Below are 22,617 nucleotides of genomic sequence, written 5' to 3' on the forward strand. Positions count from 1 at the left end.
TGTCCCTTTGAAAAACTGCCAACTCTCCTCAGTTGTTTTTCCCCTCATGGTGGATCCTGCAGTCCCAGGAGACTGTGTGGGTGGCAGCCATGATGGTGAAGCTTGTTCCTCCCAACCCTCCTGTCTTCCAGCCAGCAGATATGTCTCTAAAATCATGATTTCTCCCCCAATGTTTCTTTATTTTTAAGGATCCCAAAAGGGAGTGATAGACAGAATAGCCCATGCCCTTATTTTGTTCACTAATTAGGCCTAATTTGTGACACATAAGTTTAGGACCATTGATTTCTGGCCCGATGCTACTTTTGTTTACCAGATGTGATTTCAGCACAATCCATGAGTTACATCACTAGGCCTTTTTGTTTGGATTAATTCAGAACTTTTGTTTCTCTTTCTGTATCTTTCCCCATTAACATTTGTTACAGGTGATTGGAACATTTAAGCCCCTGCTGCTCTGGTTTCCCCTCACAGCAGTCCTAGTATGTAGCCAAGAGGGGGTGCTTGCTAGGGCCTATGACATAATGATAGCAGAGGTGGGGTACTTTTGCTCTTTACACTGAAAGTCAGGAGCACATCTGTTAGTTTGTCTCAGGTATAAGTTAATTAGCAAGCATGAATTATGAACATCTCATGAAAGAGTAGCTTCTGAGCATGTGTGCACTGCTGAGGCCTGGTCTACACTAACCCCCCAATTCGAACTAAGGTATGCAACTTCAGCTACGTGAATAACGTAGCTGAAGTCGACGTACCTTAGTTCGAACTTACCGCGGTCCAGACGCAGCAGGCAGGCTCCCCCGTCGACTCCACGTACTCCTCGCGCCGAGCAGGATTACCGGAGTCGACGGCGAGCATTTCTGGGTTCGATTTATCGCGTCCAGACAAGACGCGATAAATCGAACCCAGAAGTTTGATTGCCTGCCGCCGAACCAGCGCGGTAACTATAGACAAGCCCTGAGAATCAGAAGAAATCTGAGTAGGTGACCATGCTGTGCTCATGCCTTGAGGCAGGATGGGGCACTAGCTCCAGGCCTTAGGCAGGAAGGGCTCCCTTTTTCTTCTGCAGGGCAGGCAGTTGACCAAAGAGATAGTGCCAGAGGCTGTTCCTCTGATGATTCAGCAGATGTAGCAGAAAGGGCAAGAGGTCCAGAGCTGTGGAGGCTGGAGTGGAAATGAATGTTCTTGGAGAAGAGATAGTTGGAGCTGATGGCCCAAGTATCAGAAAGAGCAGATCGAATTGAACAGAAGTTTGTTGACCAGGTCAAACTCAGCTGGCTCAAATAGGAGAACAGAGACAAGTCATGCCCCTGGGACCAAGGAAGAAGGATACATGACATGCCTAAACAGGTGCTAATAGGCAATCAGATGGGGGTAGGGTTTTTCTTTTCCTTTCCCATCACTTTTCCTTTAGCCTGAGTCAATATGGACACCAAAAGATGTTCTGGGTTAACCATGGGAGGTTATTTCACTTGATGTGTTAATCTGTGTGATGATGTAATAAAATTAATCTCTGAAGGTTCAGATGCAAACCGTTAAGGCCAGACTCAGTGGCTCAGGGAAGAGATCTCTTTCCAACCTCACCTGGGAAACTAAATCAATGATGACTGTGTCTGTGGCCCAGATTTCAGCAGGGAGCAGTGGGATACTGGTACAGCTAGGAGATGCTCTGGGCCAGACCTCCTCTAGGAGCAGAGAAGACTATGGCACAGCTGAAAAGTCTGTGATTCAAAACTCCTCAGGAAAAGGGAAACTCAAGCACAGACAAAAGGTGTCATGCGTCTGAACTCCCCTGGAACGAGCAGGACTGAGAGTAGTAAAAAGTGCTGCCAAATTCATGATACTCACCAGAGGGTGGGAAAAGCATCAGAGGTATGTGAAGCAACCACTGGTGTAATGTAGATGGAAAGGAGGTGGAAACGTTCCCCTTAATCTATGGCTTCAGGTTATATGGTCATGATGTAATTAAACTTGAGGTAGATGGAGGAAGAAACACACCTCACCTCTCCCCAGGAGGTGTGTAGAAGAGGACTGGGCTTGGGGGAAAGTGAGTAGCTTCTACCTCGCCCCAGCACCAGGACCACTCTTCTCACAGAAAGAGACCCAAGGCTCCTGAATGAGAGAGGCAACCTAGTGACTGAGGATGTGAAAAAAGCTAATGTACTCAATGATTTTTTTGCCTCTGTCTTCACAAACAAGGTCAGCTCCCAGACTGCTGCACTGGGCAGCACAATACAGGGAGAAGGTGACCAGCCCTCTGTGGAGAAAGAAGTGGTTCGGGACTATTTAGAAAAACTGGACGTGCACAAGTCCATGGGGCCGGATGCGCTGCATCCGAGGGTGCTAAAGGAGTTGGCGGATGAGATTGCAGAGCCATTAGCCATTATTTTTGAAAACTCATGGCGATCAGGGGAGGTCCCGGATGACTGGAAAAAGGCTAATGTAGTGCCCATCTTTAAAAAAGGGAAGAAGGAGGATCCGGGGAACTACAGGCCAGTCAGCCTCACCTCAGTCCCTGGAAAAATCATGGAGCAGGTCCTCAAGGAATCAATTATGAAACACTTAGAGGAGAGGAAGGTGATCAGGAACAGTCAGCATGGATTCACCAAGGGGAAGTCGTGCCTGACTAACCTAATTGCCTTCTATGATTAGATAACTGGCTCTGTGGATGAGGGGAAAGCAGTGGATGTGTTATTCCTTGACTTTAGCAAAGCTTTTGATACGGTCTCCCACAGTATTCTTGCTGCCAAGTTAAAGAAGTATGGGCTGGATGAATGGACTGTAAGGTGGATAGAAAGCTGGCTAGATCGTCGGGCTCAACGGGTAGTGATCAATGGCTCCATGTCTAGTTGGCAGCCAGTTTCAAGCGGAGTGCCCCAAGGGTCGGTCCTGGGGCCGGTTTTGTTTAATATCTTTATTAATGATCTGGAGGATGGTGTGGACTGCACTCTCAGCAAGTTTGCCGATGACACTAAACTAGGAGGCGTGGTAGATACACTAGAGGGTAGGGATCGGATACAGAGGGACCTAGACAAATTAGAGGATTGGGCCAAAAGAAACCTGATGAGGTTCAACAAGGACAAGTGCAGAGTCCTGCACTTAGGACGGAAGAATCCCATGCACAGCTACAGACTAGGGACCGAATGGCTAGGTAGCAGTTCTGCAGAAAAGGACCTAGGGGTCACAGTGGACGAGAAGCTGGATATGAGTCAACAGTGTGCTCTTGTTGCCAAGAAGGCTAACGGCATTTTGGGCTGTATAAGTAGGGGCATTGCCAGCAGATCGAGAGATGTGATCATTCCCCTTTATTCGACATTGGTGAGGCCTCATCTGGAGTACTGTGTCCAGTTTTGGGCCCCACACTACAAGAAGGATGTGGAAAACTTGGAAAGAGTCCAGCGGAGGGCAACAAAAATGATTAGGGGTCTGGAGCGCATGACTTATGAGGAGAGGCTGAGGGAACTGGGATTGTTTAGTCTCCAGAAGAGAAGAATGAGGGGGGATTTGATAGCAGCCTTCAACTACCTGAAGGGGGGTTCCAAAGAGGATGGAGCTCGGCTGTTCTCAGAGGTGGGAGATGACAGAACAAGGAGCAATGGTCTCAAGTTGCAGTGGGGGAGGTCTAGGTTGGATATTAGGAAACACTATTTCACTAGGAGGGTGGTGAAGCACTGGAATGCTTTACCTAGGGAGGTGGTGGAGTCTCCTTCCTTGGAGGTTTTTAAGGCCCGGCTTGACAAAGCCCTGGCTGGGATGATTTAGTTGGGAATTGGTCCTGCTTTGAGCAGGGGGTTGGACTAGATACCTCCTGAGGTCCCTTCCAACCCTGATATTCTATGATTCTATGATTCTTGGAACCACCCAAACCAATCAGAAATACTGGGGTGACTAGCATATGGGGGGCCTGCCAACTCTGCAGCTAGTTTCCCCTTCCCTGGTATAATAAGGGTGGAGATTTATACAATGTAGGTAGGAGCCTACCTATGATGTTTTCATGAAATTGTATTTTGGTACGATCGTTGGAATTGTTTTATGACTGAATGCATGTATTAAGTTTGAATTAATAAGTAATAACAGAAGATGTGTTGTCTAAAGGTGAGATGCCAAAACATCCCCGGAGTACTAGTCAAGTATTCCTGCTTGATTCCAAGGGAGAAATGTGATGGACTGGGAGTATGTCTGTACAGCGTAGGAATTCTGGTTCATCCTGGGAAATTGTACTATGAAAACCTGCTGTATCATGAGTGCCTATATGCATGTGGATCCATCATTGCTGACAGGTCCTGTAGCAGGTACACACCAGGCAGAAATACTAAGGGAATCCAAGGGGGTTTAAAATAGTGAGCCACACAGAAACAGGGAGAGCCAGACAAAGAGGAAGCTTTGGGATCAGGAGAGAGGAAAATCACACAATTTGTTGGAGCCCTATGGTACAGGGCGGCCCTGCCTACTTTTCTCAGCCCAGATAGCCCCAAGAACTCTGGGCAACCCAATTGACTCTTGCATCATCCCAAAGAATGCCCTGATATGGTAAGGAAACTGAGACAGGTACACTGCATGTTTTGTATGATCTCTGCTCTCCTATGCTTTACATACTGGAGTAGGTCTGTTGTGTCCAAGTATTACAACAGTATATTCACAATGGGGCCCTGATCATGCTCTGGGTATTTAGGCCCTCCTGCAGTATAAACAATCAGAAACTTCAGTCCTGCTTGTGAGTATTCTTTCTAGGATTCCCCACATCTGACAATCTGACTCTCCCTTTGAGGATACACTCATTTATTAAGTAATTTGAAGGAGAAGATTGGTTTATTTTCTAAAGAAGTATCCCCTAATCTCTTATTAAGGCTCTGTTGGAAATGATTGGAACCAAATAGTATTTAACTTTAATGTAGTTGTCTTCTAAAGAGGAAAAATAATATTGTTCTGGAATTCGTCTGCCTCCAGTTGGTGGGGAGAAGGGGAAGAGCCCCGTGTCTGGACATAGAGGCTCCTTGGAAGAATATACACAAGTAAGACTGCATTTTCACTTCAGTTTCTTGCCAAAACTCCTATATATCAGAAGCTTGTTACAGATGGTGTCAGATTTTCATATAAACCTGTACTCTTTCCTACACCTCTTGAAGAAGCAGGTGAAGCAAGGTTACATAGTTTGGGTATTATATACTGAGTCTGATTCATCCCTCTTCCTTCACTTTCTCTGGTCATAATTGTATTAGAAAAATTCATGTCATTTCCAGTAGGTCTCCTTTTCTGTTAATAAGTCTTCAAGTAGTTGCTGATAGTAAGGTAGCAGAAGCGTGAATAGTAAGGTATTAGGAATTCATTGTGTGAAAGGTGTAATATTTGAGAACCTCTCTTTGAAGCTCACTCAGTCTCAGCTGCATTATCTCTGCACTATTGACATGAGTGAAAAGCAGCAAAACTTGGTTTTGACACCAAAGTCAGCAGATCCGAATACAAAGGAGAACAGATCTGCTGAGTGAAAAGGTGTCATTCGTACACTCCTTTTTCATATTAGAACCCCATTTTGAGACCAGATGCAATAACATTTAGTCTTTGCATTGTGTATATTTAATTTCATGTAACTAGTATCTGCTACAGTATTCTATTCTACTAGCATTAATGATAGAAAGGAAAAACATGGTTTTGGACCTTGCAGGATGATTGCTACTACTCTGGATATGTGGAGGATGTCCCAGAATCTGTTGCAGTCCTCAGCACCTGCTCTGGACTCTGGTAATGTATGCTCCTCAGTTATTGCTAGATTGCAAACATTATGAATTTTCTTCTAAAACGGGAAGGTAGATTTAACATAGCAGAATAACTAGGTTAGTGCCCTTTTACCTTTTCCTAATGCAGTTTTCATGCTAACCAGTTGATAAGGGTCATTTGCTGTTACTGCGGGCTAGAATCACAAGTGTGTAATCTTAATTTTTTATTTTATTTTATAGATTGTAAAACAGTAGGTAGTGCAGTGATGACTGATCTGTGGCATGATGGCCATTTGGGGCCTTTTGAGCTTGTAATTGTGCCTTTCAAAGGTGACTGTGTTACCAAGAACACTGGTATTCAATTGTAAATCGGAAACGTTTTCCCCTCAATAGCACTTTCCTTTCAGGAGACAAAGGAGGATAGTTTAGTAAAAGTTCTAGAAAAACTAGAAAATACATAATAAATAATTCAAATGTAAAATTCCTGACCAGCTCTAATATTTTTGCAGAATTTTTCAGTTTTCTCAAATCTCTAAATCACATTTCAATTTTGCAATTCTCAGGGGACATTTGATGATTTCCGATTTAAACTATGAAATTGAACCTGTTAAATCTTCCTCTACGTTTCAACACATTATTTATCGAATGGCAGCTGATGAAGACTCACCTGGTCGATGTGGAGTAACAGATGAAGATATGAAAGATCAAGCCGCTAAAGGCAGAGACCATCAAATATCTAAGGTTCAGATGGAGAGACAGCTTGTAGTAGATGTAAGTGTTTTATATGGGTTCACATAAAGTAAATAGGTATTATGTAGAACAGGGGTAGTCAATAGGCAGACCACAGGCCAAATCCGGACCACCAGGTGCTCTTGAATGGACCACAAAATCTTTTTTTTACTTAATAATAATAATTAATATTATTATTATTTATTATTTTCTCTGGAGTCTGGACCTTGACTATACCTGGACCAAGAAATTTGGGCCTTGACAAAATATAATTCACTATCCCGATGTAAAACTTACTAATCCATGCATGTTAGGCACATTTTTCTAACTCATTGTTGGAAGTGATCTCATTTGTGCTGGAAATTCACTTTGTAGTCAAAGGAACAAACTAATTCTGTTCCTCCTGAGTTTATCCATCCGTAAGTCTGGTAACTAAAACCATTCCTATCTATTGATTGTGAAGCAAGTAGTTTGTCAGCATCGTGGAATGTACTCAACATGTGTGCCTAAATGCCCCAGATGATAGTCCCTGCTCTATTTCCCTTTGCTGATTTCTTTCTGGAAATTTTGTCAGATCTGCTTTGCCTTTTATTTTTTTCAGGATCAGATAAAATCCAGTATTCCACCTCCATCTGGCAGAAGAAGGTCATGCCTTCCCCCCCCACCCCATCTGTTTCACTTAGGCAAGGCCTGACACTGTGGGGAAGAAAGGATAGTGGGGTAGTTGATCTGTCACACCTTTCTCCTCCTCCTTGAATCTTGACCAATGGGTCTAAGTGAGAGGGAGTGCACTGGGAGCAGGTAGGTGAGTTAAGGCCACTGTTCTCCAGTGCCTGTCTCCCCTAGCTGTGGAGATAACCCAGGCTGGGCAGAAGCTACCTTATATCTCAGAAGGCTCCCTCCTACATGAAAGACTGAGTCTACACCAGACCCTGCTAGGAACCAGATCCTCAACCATCCAATAATCAGTCCCTGGGAAAGACAGAAAATTTGAAACCAAGGAAAAGGTTAAAGTCTGTGGGACATCTGGTTAGACACTGGCTGAAAGAAATTGCCCTGGCATATGCAATCTCCTGGGGTAAACCCTTTTTAATAGCTAAAATTCTCTGCTGTCCCTTCTCCTACCCACACCTAAGTCTCCTCACTCCCCTGGAAGACCACAGTTTGGGCCTCAGTGGGGTACTGTGATGGGGTCTGCGAACTCCACACTGGAGAAGTAAGGGTTAAGGAGCAGCTCTAGGCCCAGAAAATGCCACCAGGCTGTCCCTGGTGGGCATGCTCACAGTGGACGCTGAGCTCAAAAGGGAGCAGTTTAATTCAGTCTGAGCGGACGGAGCAGGTGAGCAGTTGTATGTTGCAGCCTCCAGCCAAAAATCCATGGACACCCCACGCAGATGGGCCCAGTCCTCCATGCCACGCCACTACAGGCCTTTCAATCACAGAGATCAGCAATGACGAGGTGTCACTACGAGAGGAAGACCCTTTGGAGCACAGACAGGAGAACTCCAGGAGGGACTCAGAGGCAAACCAGCGACACCAACAGAGGAACAGAAGCCAGGATAGAAAGTTGCCCAGGGATCAGGCATAGAGGCATCCATCCCCTAGGCTGCTCATTTTGGACTTACTGCTTCATTGAGCCCTGGGTTGGAACCCGGTAGAGCAGGGAGGGCCTGGATTCCCTTATTCCCGGCCATTGATGCTCACTGCTGGGTGTCATAACCCAGAGTCACCAGGTGATGCTGCTGAGATCAGACCCAAACCCACCCTCTCCAACACACGGTGGAGAACATGAGCAACATCCATGTCCTCTTAAAAGGACCACTGGGCCACCAATTGAATGACCCTAAAAAGGCCAGGGTTACAGAAAAGCTGCTGAAATGAATTTTGGAGAACCAGCAATAGCAAGGGCACATACTACAACAGATTGCTGTCCAGCAACAAGAGCTAATTCAGGAACTGGCGGTCCAGCACCAGGGACAACAAGAACACTGGATCGAGTAGGTGATGATTTAACAGCCCCAGGGGGCATCCACATCACAGCTCCTGGATCTGTGGGAGATGCCCTCTCCACCGAGCTGCCCATCTGGCTCACAAAAATGGGCCTTGGAGATGACTCCGAAGCCTTCCTGATCATCTTTGAATGGGTGGCCATCCTGGCACATTGGCCACTAGAACATTGTACCACTCTGATAATCCCATACTTAACCTGCCCTGTGCAAGCGTCCTATTGGAGCTTGGACCCTGCTGAAGCACTAGACTACACCAAGGTAAAAGCAGCCATACGTGACTACCTAGATATCAACCCCAAGATGTTCCACTGAAGGGTTCTCAAAGAGAGATACCTGGTCCTGCATGGTGGCCAAATGTCTGAAGGACCAGTGTTGGCACTGGTTACATCCAGAAAAACAGACTGGAGTGCAGGTGTTGGAAATTATTGTGTTAGGACAGTTCATCCATATTCTCTCAATTGTGGTGAAGGAGTGGGTGAAGCGCCATCTGCCATCGACCTTGGCAGAGCTCATGACCCTATTGGAGAACTACACGTCTACTGAGAGGCCGGCCACACTGACACCAAGGGCAGTGCTCCTGGAATCAAGATTCTGACCCATAGCAGGGGCTGGGCTAGGAGGGAAGTTTGAGAACAGCTAAATCACATGTAATCCTAGGAGATGCCTCTGGCCGCAGGGAGAGACCTAACTACAGAGGCAGAAGGGAGGGGGAACCAGTGCTCCAAAGAGGGGGATACACCTCTTCAGGGGGATCCACTGCACTGGAGGTGGGCCAGGCAACAGTGATCCCAAAGGGCAAGTGCTTTGAGTGTGGACGGCAGGGGTGTTTCAGGTGGGAGTGCCACTTCATGGACTTCAGTTATGGGCAGGCATTAATGGCAAGCACCCAACTCGGAAACAGGGCCCAGCTAAGATGTTGCTAAGATGTTGCTACCAGTATGGGTCAATGGCACCAAAATAATGGGGTTGGTGGACTCCAGATGTAGTGCTGCCCTGCCCAATGACAAAAGTGCAACTGGGAGTGGAGGGCCACTCTGAGGCTTGTAGAGTCAGCTTAGTGACCACCTTGATCTACCCAGTAATACTGGGACAAGACTGGAGATGGTTTGGAGAACTCCAGCAGCTGTGGAACAAAGACCCTCCCTCCCCGACAGAGGCTGACCAAAACCCAAGAATGAGGGGGCTTATGTGAGAGGACAAGGCAGAGGGTCCTGGTTGGGGCCCTCAGGCCAAACCAGGAATGCTGACCCACCAGCACCACATCCAGCCTTCACCCAGTTTTAGGAGCTAAAAAGCAACTTCCCACTGGGACTTCAGTCCTTTTCTGCATGAAGGATTGTGGGATTCAATGGGTTACAGTAGTTTTGGTTTCCCAGCAGAAAAACATAAAGAACCACTGCTCTAAAGAAGTCCATTAGCAAAGGAATATGATTATACTTTTATAGTAGCACTTACCCATCACTGTCAGTTAGCTTCATGCAATTATTTTCAAATTCAGAGTGTTGGTGCCAAGAAAATTGTATTCTGGAGAATGATAGAATAATAGAATCATAGGACAGGAACAGACCTTGAAAGGTCATCTAGTCCTGTTCTCTGAACTCATGGCAGGACTAAGTATTATCTAGACCATGCCTAACAGGTGTTTGTCAAGCCTGCTCTTAAAAATCTCCAATGATGGAGATTCCACAACCTCCCTAGGTTAACTTGTGCTTAACCATCCTGAAAGTTAGGAAGTTTTTCCTAATGTCCAACGTAAACCACCCTTCCTGCAATTTAAGCCAATTGCTTCTTGTCCTATCATCAGAGGTTAAGGAGAAAAAAATTGTTCTCCTTCCTACTTGTAACAACCTTTTATGTACTTGAAAATTGTGATTATGTCCCCTCTCAGTCTTCTCTTCTCCAAACTAAACAAATCCAGTTTTTTCAATCTTCCCTCATAGGTCATGTTTTCTAGACCTTTAGTCCTTTTTTGTTGCTCTTCTCTGGAATTTCTCCAATTTGTCCACATCTTTCCTGAAATGTGGTGTCCAGAACTGGACACAGTACTCAGGTTGAGGCCTAATCAGTGTAGAGTAGAGCAGAAGAATTACTTCTCATATCTTGCTTACAACACTCCTGCTAATACATCCCAGAATGATGTTTGCTTTTTTTGCAACAGTGTTACACTGTTCACTCATATTTAGCTTGTGATCTACTATGACTCCCAGATCCTTTTCTGCAGTACTCCTTCCTAGGCAGTCATTTCCCATTTTGTATGTGTGCAACTGGTTGTTCCTTCCTAATTGGAGTACTTTGCATTTGACCTTATTAAAAATTTCATCCTATTTCCTTCAGACCATTTCTCCAGTTTGTCCAGATCATTTTGAATTTTAATCCTATTTTCCAAAGCTCTTGCAGTCCCTCCCTGTAATGGTCCCTCGCTCTCCCGCTCAGAGGGAGGCCACTCAGGCTGGTCCTGTCGGGCCAGGACCAGAGTCTGTGAGACAGCCAATTGCCCACAATATGGCTGGGCGAGTAATAGTCCCTGTCAGGCTTTAGCCTGGGTTTGGGTAACTCAAGCAGTCAACCCTTAAACAGAGCCTATCTGGGCTGGCTTTGGCCTGGGTGGAGCTCTGGCAGCCAGCAACCAAACCAGTCTATCAGGGCTGGGGCCTGGGTTTGAAGAGCTTCAGGCAGCCAGCAACAAAACAGTCTATCAGGACTGGCTTTGGCCTGGGCGGAGCTCAGGCGGCCAGCAAACAAACAGTCCTTCGGGGCTGGCTTTAGCCGGGGCGGAGCTCAGGCAGCCAGCGAACAGAGAGTCTCTCAGTGAGCTGGGCCTGAGCTTGAGTAGGCTTAGGTTGCCAGCAAGCAACAGTCTTAAGTCTGGCTTTAGCCTAGGCGGGGCTCAGGCAGCCAGCAAATGAACAGTCTACAGGTGAGCTGGTAAGGGAGGCTCCTTCCTCAGGGCTAGAACTTCCCTGCCCAGTGTAAGGAGTCAGCCACCCCAGGTGAGGTGGCAGGGGGACGTGGGCCCACCCTACTCCACCGCATTCCAGCCCAGGGCCCTGGCAGAGGCAGGATTGGTTGCCCCTGCATCGGCGGGGATCCAGCTGCAACACGCCGACTGAGCTGCAGCTGACTTGGCAGCTGGCTGCTCCGTGGCTGCCCCTGGGCTACTTCCTGCCATCCCAGGGTTCGGTACCTCTAGCCTCCAGTTCTCTTCCGGCTCCTCGGGTAGACGGCAACAGGCACTCCGGGCCAGTCCTCATCGGCATCTGTGGATGGGGCACCGCTCGGCGAGGGTTCCTCTCGGGGACACAGCCGAACCGGCAGAGCATCCTTCTCCTCCACAGGCTCCCCCGCAACTGTGCTGCAGGGCCGGCCTTTTCTACTTCCGGCCACGCCCCGGTACTTCCGGCAAAGGGGGAGGGGGCAATATAGGCTCCGCCCTCCAAGGGGCATGTAATGGTGCCTCGCTCTCCTGCTCAGAGGAGGGCCACTTGGCCTCACTACACTCCCATTTTGGTATCATCCACAAACTTTATAACTGTTCTCTCTATGCCATTATCTAAACCATTGATGAAGATATTGAACAGAACTCAGAACTGATCCCTGTTGTGTTACTCAGGGTTTTCAGAACCAAAAGCAGTGGTAACTTAACTATTTCACTCCAGGTGGTGTCAGGAATAAATCAATGGGAACACAGCACTGATGAAAATTAATACAAGTAAGCGTGTTCTTATCTAAAACTATAATTTGTTAGATTTAATCACACACAGACATAAGCAATAGGTTTAGAACATCCCAAATAAGTGCCTAGAATTTGAGACGGGATTGAGTAATTGACAGCAGGTCCACAATGGCTGGTTGATTCCCCGCCGGAGAGAAAGGTGGCAGGAAAAAATCTCTCAGGATAGCTTCAGAGAACTGCTCCCCAGTACACTCTATTATCTAGTCTTTTTATAGATAACTTTTACAAAACATAGAGTTCAGCGTGACCCCCTACTGGGTCCCCACCTCTCCTAACTTCAATAAACTACTTATCAACAAACATTGCTAACAATCTTAGTTATAAGGCACCCAAATCCAAGGTCTCCATCCACTTATTTTCTTTCAGTGTCAATGTGTTGACTCTCTTCTCCCCTCCTCCCATTCTGGTTCACAGAAACTGCAAGCCTATAGCTAATTTTGACCTTGCCTCCAGAAGCCCTGCTTATTCCAATTAACCCTTAACTATGTGGTGTTCTATTTTATTAATTCATGGTGGCTGAATACACACAATATGATTGCAATTAGCTTGATCAAACCTGGGGGGCACACATCCCTCAAATCCAGAGCAATAGCAGGATCCCAATCAATGTGCCCTTCCAGCTTGATTGTGAACCACTGATTACTCTCTGGGAATGATTTTCCAACTAGTTATGCACCCATCTTGTAGTAGCATGATCTAGGTTGTATTTCCCTAGTTTGTTTATGAGAAGGTCATGTGAGACAGTATCAAAAGCCTTACTAAAGTCAAGGTATACCACATCTACTGCTTCCCCCCATCCACAACACTTGTTACCCTGTCAAAAAATTATAATTCTGTTAAGATTTTCCCTTTGTGTGGGTGACATAATACAGAAGGGTATGGTTCAGGATTGTATTTCTGTGATTCTTCATGCAGTTAAACACATCAATTTACTTTACATAGCCCTGCTTTACATGTCTTTTCTTCCAGAAACATGAACTAAACACTTTGTACACATCTACCAGATATTTAGAGTGTTATTTTGTTGCAGACACAGCAAAAGTAAGTAATTTTTCTAATTATAATGTGATACTTATAAATTATTTTAGTAGTGATCCATCTGCACTTAAGTTGCCCAGTAAAAATATATATGCAGCATTGAAGTTTGATTTATGCATTAGGATGTGAATTGTTCTCCTTAGTTATTGGTTAGAAATATAAATATATCATTCAGTTGATGAATGTTGGACATTTTAAAATCAGCAGGTCCAGATAACTTGCATGGAACAGTTTTAAGAGAGCTGGCTGAGTAATGCGGTGAACCACACATGTTGATTTTCAATATGTCTTAGAACACTGAGGAAGTTCCAAAAGACTGGAATAAAGCTAATGTTGTGCCAGTACTTAAAAAGGGAAAATGGGATGACCCAGTTGATTATTGGCCTGTCAGACTATCTTTGATCCTGGGCAAGATAATGGACTGACTGATACAGGACTTGATTAATAAAGATTAGAGGAGGGCAATATAATTAATGCCCATTAACATGGATTTATGGAAAATAGATCCTGTCAAACTAACCTGACATCCTTTTTCATGAGATTACAAGTTGGGTTGATAAAGTAATACTGTTAATGTAATAGACTTTTTTAAGGCATTTGGCTTGGTACTTCACAACATTTGATTCAAAAAGTGGAATGATATAAACTTAACATGGTGCACATTAAACAGATTAAAAGCTGGCTAACTGATTAGTTCTTAAAATATAATTGTAAATGAGAAATCATCCTAGAGTGGGTATGCTTCTAGTGGGGTCCTGCAGGGATCCGTTCTTGTCCCTATGTTATTTAACACTTTTTTTATCAATAATGGAGAAAAGAACATAAAATCGGCAATGATAAAGTTTGAAGATGACACAACAGGAAGAGTGGTAAATGTTGAGGAGGACAGGTCACTGCTACAGAGCAGTCTGGATGGCTTGGTAAGCTGGGTGCAAGCAAACACTATGTGTTTTAATATTGCTAAATGTAAATGTATAAATCTAGAAATAAAGAATGTAGGCCATACTTACCTGATGGGGGACTCTATCCCGGGAAGTGGTGACTCTGAAAAAGATTCGGCCATCATGACGGATAATCAGCTGAGCTCCCAGTGTAATGCTCTGGCCAAAAGGGCTAATGTGATCCTTGGATGCCTAAATAGGGGAATCTCAAGTAGGAGTAGAGAGGATATTTTACCTCTGTATGTGGCACTGTGGGAATAGTCAAGAATTATAACATTCAAAAACCAGTTGGAGAACACTTCAATCTCCCTGGCCACTCGATTACAGACCTAAAAGTCGCAATATTACAACAAAAAACCTTCAAAAACAGACTCCAACGAGAGACTGCTGAATTGGAATTAATTTGCAAATTGGACACCATTAAATTAGGCTTGAACAAAGACCGGGAGTGGATGGGCCATTACACAAAGTAAAACTATTTCCCCATGCTTATTCCCCCCCCGCCAGTTCCTCATATCTTCTTGTCAATTGCTGGAAATGGGCCATTTTCATTACCACTACAAACAGTTCGTGCTGTTCTTCTCCTGCTGATAAAAGCTCATCTTAACTTATCACTCTCGTTATAGTGTGTATGGTAACACCCATTGTTTCATGTTCTCTGTGTGTATATATATCTATCTATCTTCCTACTGTATTTTCCACTGCATGCATCTGATGAAGTGGGCTGTAGCCCACGAAAGCTTATGCTCAAATAAATTTGTTAGTCTCTAAGGTGCCACAAGTACTCCTGTTCTTTTTGTGGGAATATTGTATCCAGTTCTGAAGTCCATAGTTCAAGAAGGATGTTGATAAATTGGAGAGGGTTCAGAGGTAAGCCATGAGAATGATTAAATTGCTCAATGTATTTAACAAGGAGAAGGTTAGGGGGTGATTTGATCACAATCTATAAGTACCTACATGGGGAATAATGAGCTCTTCAATCTGGTAGGGAAAGGTATAACATCATTCAATGGCTTGAAGTTGAAGCTAGACAAATTCAGGCTCCAAATAAGATGTAAAATTTGAGGACCAAAAAGCCGGTCATGTCCGGGAAAATCCGGACGTATGGTAACCCTATGTTATAGTCTTGGCCTTCACAACATCCTCTGGCAAAGAGTTCCATGGGTTGATTGGGCGTTGTGTGGAAAAAAAACTACTTCCTTTTGTTTGTTTTAAATCTGCTGCCTATTAATTTCATTTGATGACCCCTAGTTCTTGTGTTATGAGAAGGAGTAAATAACACTTCCTTATTTACTTTCTCCACACCAGTCATAATTTTATAGACCTCCATCATATCCCCCCTTAGTCATCTTTTTTCCAAGCTGAAATAAGTTTCAAGTAGAGAAAAAACATGAATAAAGATAATCTCCACACTCTGAATGGAGGTGAATGCATGAGTGAGAATCCAAACATAATGTAATCTTCTCTTTTTCTTCAAGTGGTGTCCCTGTGGGTGCTCCACTTTAGCTGTTGTTGCGCCCCTGCAGTCGGAGCCAGAGATTTATGATAGCAATGCCCGGTTGGGCAGTCCCCGTCTCGCTCCGCTTCAGATGGTTAACTGGAGCTGTGCAACCAACCCCTCCCCCGCCCCCAGTTCCTTCTCTACCACCATTGGCTCGAGTTGGAGCACTCAGCAATGCCTCGCAGCTAGAAATAATCCTTTTCCTTTAGCCGCAGTTTGTAGTTCTTAGATAGAATACAATAGACTAATTTCCCTTCCTACCTTATCCCTGTCCTTTAAAAAAAATAAATTCTTCATAGGACCATAAATTTCCGTTCTCCCCGATCGCACCAGCGCTATAGTCTTCTATCTCTCCATATTACTGAGACAACATGCTCCCTCAGGGGCATGCCTGGCTCTCCAGGATTCAAACGCTGCACTACCTGCTGGCTTTCAATACCTGTCTCAGACAGACACTCTCAATGCGTCCGGTGTCTTGGTGAGGGACATATACCACAAAAGTGCTCACACTGTCACAACTTGAAAGCCCACACAAAAAAGGCCAGAGATTTACAGCTAAAGCTTTTCCTCATGGAGAAATTTCTACACCTGGCGTCTAAGCCTGAGGTACGAACCCCTCCTGGCAGAAATAGCCAACTGCCACCTCAGACAAAGGCCCCTCTTCCAAGGGAAAAGATCCTGAACAACCTGTCAAGAAGGCAGAAAAGAAATGGGGCATCACATCCCCGACTCTGGAGTCAGCCAAGAAAACGCGCTCCAATAGCGGCCAAACGCTCCCAGTACCGACTGCACCGGCCATATCAACAGCCAACAGACCAGGTACCTCCGGTACCGACTGTACTAAGAAACCTAGAGCTCCTAGGCAGTCGAGCTCCGCCACAGATGTTAAGGGGAAAGTGAAACCCTATGCCACGGCACCGGCAACAGCAAACAAGCCATTGGTACTGAGCATTCCAACGCTAATGCTGCCACCTACTGCTGGTACTATGGACTCCAGCCACACACCTGTGCCGATAAGCACACGACAGCACATGGTACCGAGCTCCACCATCCCACCGGTACCAAGACCAGGCATGTCACAGAAGTTCCTGTGTAACACAGACTTATCTGTCTCATTGGTACCGCAGTCTCCTCTCCTCAGCATCAACGGTACTGTGGTACACACGGTACTTAGCCAACCCAGCTCTCCACAGCTTTCAACACAATTCTCTAGTGGGGAGGACGATGGAGAGGAGGATATAGGACACTCGCCACAGCATTCCTCTCCTGTGGCTATTCCTGCCACACAGGCCCCACCAAGCACGGGCTTCCCTGCAAACTTTATGAACCAACCCTGGTACGGCCAATCCTGGATGCCCATGATGCCCGTCCAACCGCAATGGCCATTCTGGCAGCCATGGGCTCCATATCCACAACAGCAAAAACAGGGAGTACCCCCACTTTGCCCGCAACTGGTGCGCCTCAACCACTCATATTGCCATCCAAAGCACCTTCTGCCATCTCTGAACAAGGGGCCGAAGAACAGGAGGAATTCTCAGACCCAGACGAACCAACTGGCATTCAATTTTTATCTTCCTCACCAGATGACACAATTATGCCTCCATCTTCCACCACAGCGGACGATTTCAGGCAGTTTCAGGATCTCTACAAGAGGGGTCACTTCCCTAGACATCTCTCTGAAAGAGGTCCAGGAATCTCGCCACAAGCTAGTGGACATATTACACACGTCCTATCTCATAGAACTGGAAGGGACATTAAAAGGTCATCAAGTCCAGTCCCCTGCCTTCACAGCAGGACCAAGTACCGTCCCTGACAGATTTTTGCCCCAGATCCCTAAATGGCCCCCTCAAGGATTGAACTCACAACCCTGGGTTTAGCATGCCAATGCTCAAACCACTGCCCTTCCCATGAATGGTGTGATTATAGATCCGTGAAGTTGCTTTGGCAAACCCCAGCAACAATTCCACCAACGAGTCGAACTTATCAGGTCTGATAAGAAGTATTACGTGCCAGCCAAGGGCACTGAATTCCTTTTCTCACATCCAATGCTGAATTTTCTGGTTAATCGACGCGGTGAATGAATGGGGTAAGCAACAATATTATAGAAACACCCTGTATGATAAAGAATGGAAACGGCTCGACCTGTTCAGCCGCAAAGCATACTCTGCTGTAACCTTGGCCCTACTGACAAAGTACAATCACAATAATTACGCAAGTGTCTCAGAATATATAAACTTTATTCCAGAAGACCAAAAGGATCAGTACATAGCACTCATCTCAGAGGGCCACCTTATCACCAGAACAGTGCTACAAGCTGCCCTTGACTACACTGATTCCACAGTGAAATCCATAGCAACAGCGATTGTTATGAGGAGAGCCTCCTGGCTTCATCTGTCTGGTTTGCCAAAGCCAGTGCAGTCCACTGTAGAAGACTTACTGTTCAAAGGCACCAAACTCTGCAGACAAGATGGACGAGTCATTGCATACCCTGAAGGACTCAAGGGCCACCTTGTGGTCTCTGGGCATCCACACACCTAGGAACAAAAGACAGCAGACCAATTACCAAACTCCTCAATGAGTTCCGACCCCCTCCGTATACTCAACGAAATAGGTATTACGACCAACAGGGGCGGTGTAACGGGGTTGGGACTCACCACCGCAGCGCCTCCTACTGGTTGTTCCGGGAATTAGCTCAGTCCAGTGGAGCGCCCCTCCTGGTGGTGTCCCGTCCGTCGTCTCGCCCTCGGTTGGCGTGTCTGAGCCCACGTCGCTCACCAACTCACGCCGTCCTCTTCAGGACCACTGCCCTCCGGCAGTGCCCCTCTGTCTTTCCACACCCCCTTCCGGGGGGGCATCAATCAGCAGTCTCCTTGTCCAGCCACCATAGTCAACCACACACCCCAAAGTCTAATCCCTCCCGTCAGGGATCTGGCGTGGTCTGTACTGGCCGCTCCTTACGGCCAATGGCTAGATGTACTGCAAGAGGATGCGGGGGACCCAGGCCCGCCCTCTACTCTGGGTCCCGACCCAGGGACGCTCTGGCGGCAGCCTCGCTGTCCTCCTACTCTCCCCTCGTCTGTCCGCTTCCCTGGGCTGCTTCCCCTACGGCCCCTTGCACACGCTAGGCCCTTCCACTCAGGGCCTGCAGCCTGGCAGGCCTCAGGCTAGAGCTCCCCTCTACTCCCTGAGCCTGGCCAGCACTGTGCTGGCCGCGGTGCTAGTCTCCCAGTTTGGAGATAGACCTTCCCCTCTCAAAGGCCTGGGACAGACTGACTGCTCTCTCCCTGTGCAGTCTTTATAGGGCTGAGCCTGGCCCTGATTGGCTGTCTCCAACCTGGGCCCTGATTGGCACCCAGTAAGCCCTTCTCTGATTGGCTGTGCGTCTGCGCAGGCCCACTGGCCTGCCGCAGCCCATAATCTCAGGAAGTGGGGCAGCCACCCCACTACAGGCGGAAATAGAAAACCTTAAGGAGAAGGCAATCCACTGCCTCGACTACTACCTCTCAGCCATCAACCTCTAGACAACAGATTTGACACCTCTGTCGAGGGCTCAAGAATCCCATCTCAGTGCTGGCACCATCTACCACTGGCAAAAATTTTGGAGATTGCCTACTTCCATTCTACCCCATGTGGCAGTCCATCACCATGGACAGATGGGTATTAGAAATCATCAAAACCGGTTACTCCATCCCCCTTACCTGCAACCCCCCCTATCCACTCCCCTTCCCTGTCAGTTTTCAGGGAACCCTCTCACGAACACCTACTGCAGGAAGAGGTGAACCATCTCATATCCTTGGAGGAGTAGAACCCGTACCAACCGAGTACAGAGGGAAGGGCTTCTATTCTCACTACTTTCTCACACAGAAAAAAAAAGGAGGTTGGAGACCTATTCTTGATCTACGGCGACTCAACAATTTTGTAAAAACACAAAGATTTAAAATGGTCATGCTAAGCACCATAATCCCAGCATTAGAGAGGGGGGGACTAGTTCTCAGCCTTCGACCTCTAGGACGCATATTTTCATATATCTATCCATCTTGCACATTGAAAATTTCTGCAGTTTACAATAGCACAGGACCACTTTCAGTACATAGTTCTTCCCTTCGGCCTTTCCACTGCACTGCGGGTATTTTCCAAAGTACTTGCCGTAGTAGCAGCCTACCTAAACAGAAAGGGACGACTGCCTGCTGAAAGCACCAACACTGCAGCCAGTCATAGATTCCACTCAATGTACGATACAGCTCTTTACTTCTTTAGGACTTCAAATAAACTTATAAAAGTCCACCCTAACACCAGTTCAACACGTGAAATTCATTGGGGCAGGCCTCAACTTCCTCGTAGCAACTGGCTCTCTTCCAACAAAACGCTTTCTGACTCTAACTGCCTTAATCTCAACAGTGCGGAACAGCCCGCAGGTGTCTGCCAGAACTTGCTTACAACTCCCAGGCCACATGGCTGCCATGACCTTCATCGTCCAACATGCAAGGCTACACATGTGGTGTCTGCAAGCCTGGTTACGGACAAATTATGCTCCCCACAGGCACACCATAAACAAACTCCTCACCATTCTCAATACAGTCAAGGACTCCCTGCTATGGTGGATCAATCCAGACAATGTCTGCAGGGGCATGCCATTTCTGCAGAATCCAGCAGCGCTCACCATCACCATGGATGCATCCCTCCTAGTCTGGGGGGCACATCTACAGATACATTCTATACAGGCCTGCTGGTCTCCAACAGAGTCCCAGCTTCATATCAACCTGCTGGAACTACAAGTGATTCGAAATGCCTGTTCTCATTTCCTACCACTAAACCAAAACAAAATGGTACAGATCCTCATGGACAATGCAGCCACTATGTTCTACATAAACAGGCAAGGGGGAGCTCGGTCACACTCCGTATGCGTGGAAGCAGTGCATGAAACACAACATCCATGTTATAGCTTCATAACTACCTGGCTGCCAGAACAACATGGCACATGCCCTGAGCAGGAAGTTCTATCAAGACCACGAATGGGAGCTGAACCACGGATCAGCCGTGATAGTTTCCAGATGTGGGGGTTCCTAATGACAGACCTCTTCGCAACTACACAAAACTCCAAATGCCCCCAGTTCTGCTCCAGAGCAGGACTCGGTCAACACTCTCTGGGCGATGCCTTCCTCATGTACGCCTTTTCCCCCACCCCTGTCCTAGCCCATGTTCTCCACAAGATAAAACAAGACGTATCCAGACTGATCCTAATAGCTCCCACATGGATGCAACAAATGTGGTACCCTTACCTTCTCCACATGTTGGTCTGAACCCCACGCACACTCCCGCTTCTGCCTCACCTTCTTTTTCAGGATGCAGGTTGCATCATCCATCCAGATCCCCAAAAAACTTCATCTCAAAGCCTGGTCGTTACATGGTTCTTGGGATCTGAAATGACATGTTCCACAGAAGTTCAGAACATATTATTAAACAGCCATAGGGCAACTACCTGACGCACATACAGACATAAGTGAAAATGATGCAAATCATGGTGCCAACTCAAACAGACTGCACCTGTGTTAGCCTCCTTACCTCTTATTTTAGACTATCTACTGGAAATTTAATGAATGGGACTTTCCATGAGTTCCATCCACGTACACCTGTCAGCCATCAGCACATTTCATCATAAAGTTGATGGATTCTCTATTTTCACGCATCCGATTACGAAACGCTTCCTAAAGGGTCACTCCAACTCCTATCCAGAAGTGAGAAAACTAGCTGCACCATGGGACCTCAACCTAGTCCTCCATGCCCTCACCAGGCCCCCTTTTGAGCCCATAGCTACAAGCTCATTACTACACCTCTCTATGAAGGTTACATTTCTAGTGGCCATTACATCTGTCAGGCGGGTGGGAGAACTAGCTGCTCTCATGACGAACCCACCCTATATGATCTTTTTTAAAGATAAAGTATCTCTCAGACCTCATCCTAAATTTTTGCCTAAGGTGGCTTCATCCTTTCACCTTAACCTATATACTTACCTACATTTTTCCGAAACCACATACAGACCATAGACAATCCAGACTAAACTCCTTGGAAGTCCACAGGGCTCTCGCCTTTTATATTGATAAAAAAAAATCTTTTTGCAAGTTTCCTAATATGGGCACCCTCTTTTTATAATATGGTTTTGACTCTACCTCATTAGCATTTACCAACACAGTGCATCCTGCGGTTAGGCTGTGTGTTAAAAAAATTTGACTACCTGGTATCTTGTAAGCAAAAAATCACTCTTACTGTTAATTTTTCACAATACCACCATTGGTATATCTTTTCACATAATCTTGTGACATCTCAGAGCTGCTAATCCAACGGAATATCGGACCTCAAAAAGGTCACTCCCTAGCCTCCAAATTGGTGGAGATCAGAAAAGGCTCGTTCGACAAAAACTCCAAATGAGAGATCCATCGTCAACTACATCGGACAATGATCTCAAACCTTCCACAAGACCTCATCACCATCAGTACAGATGAAGTGAAAGAAGGCTTAGCCACAATGAAGAAAGGGAAGGTGGCTGGCAGAGATGGTATCCCCCCCAGAATTTCTTCATCAACTAGGTCGCAGGGGACTCCAATGGCTGGTGAAACTGTACATCAAACCCATGGAATCCAGATGCATCCCAAAAGCCTGGCAGGAGGCAATAGTCATTGCCATACTCAAACTAGGCAAGATGACCAATGACTCTTTTTTCTCTGCTGAGCCTGGACCCTGGGCACAGGATTGGTATAGAGAGAGATTGGAGCCTCAGCTATAGCAGCATGGGACGTGAAGTCTCTGCAGTGGTCTTGCTCCATGGGGACCAAGGTCTTAGATTCATAGATTCTAGGACTGTAAGGGACCTCGAGAGGTCATCGAGTCCAGTCCCCTGCCCGCATGACAGGACCAACTACTGTCTAGACCATCCCTGATAGACATTTATCTAACCTACTCTTAA

General features: G+C 46.3%; 1 protein-coding gene across 1 annotated transcript in view; it reads left to right on the forward strand.

Annotated features, from left to right (window-relative positions):
* LOC113407718 (disintegrin and metalloproteinase domain-containing protein 20-like) overlaps positions 1–22,617 on the forward strand; it is a 166,225-nt gene that overhangs the window by 25,763 nt on the left and 117,845 nt on the right. Inside the window, exons 5-9 of the mRNA XM_026657439.1 lie at positions 5,654–5,730; positions 6,269–6,476; positions 13,146–13,221; positions 20,784–20,789; positions 22,153–22,193. Of these exons, the coding sequence (XP_026513224.1) occupies positions 5,654–5,730; positions 6,269–6,476; positions 13,146–13,221; positions 20,784–20,789; positions 22,153–22,193 (408 nt within the window). The remainder of the gene's footprint in view (positions 1–5,653; positions 5,731–6,268; positions 6,477–13,145; positions 13,222–20,783; positions 20,790–22,152; positions 22,194–22,617) is intronic.

The sequence above is a fragment of the Terrapene carolina genome, unplaced genomic scaffold (genome assembly GCF_002925995.2).
Source record: "Terrapene carolina triunguis isolate 2854851 unplaced genomic scaffold, T_m_triunguis-2.0 Scaffold244, whole genome shotgun sequence".
NCBI classification, from domain to species: Eukaryota; Metazoa; Chordata; order Testudines; family Emydidae; genus Terrapene; species Terrapene triunguis.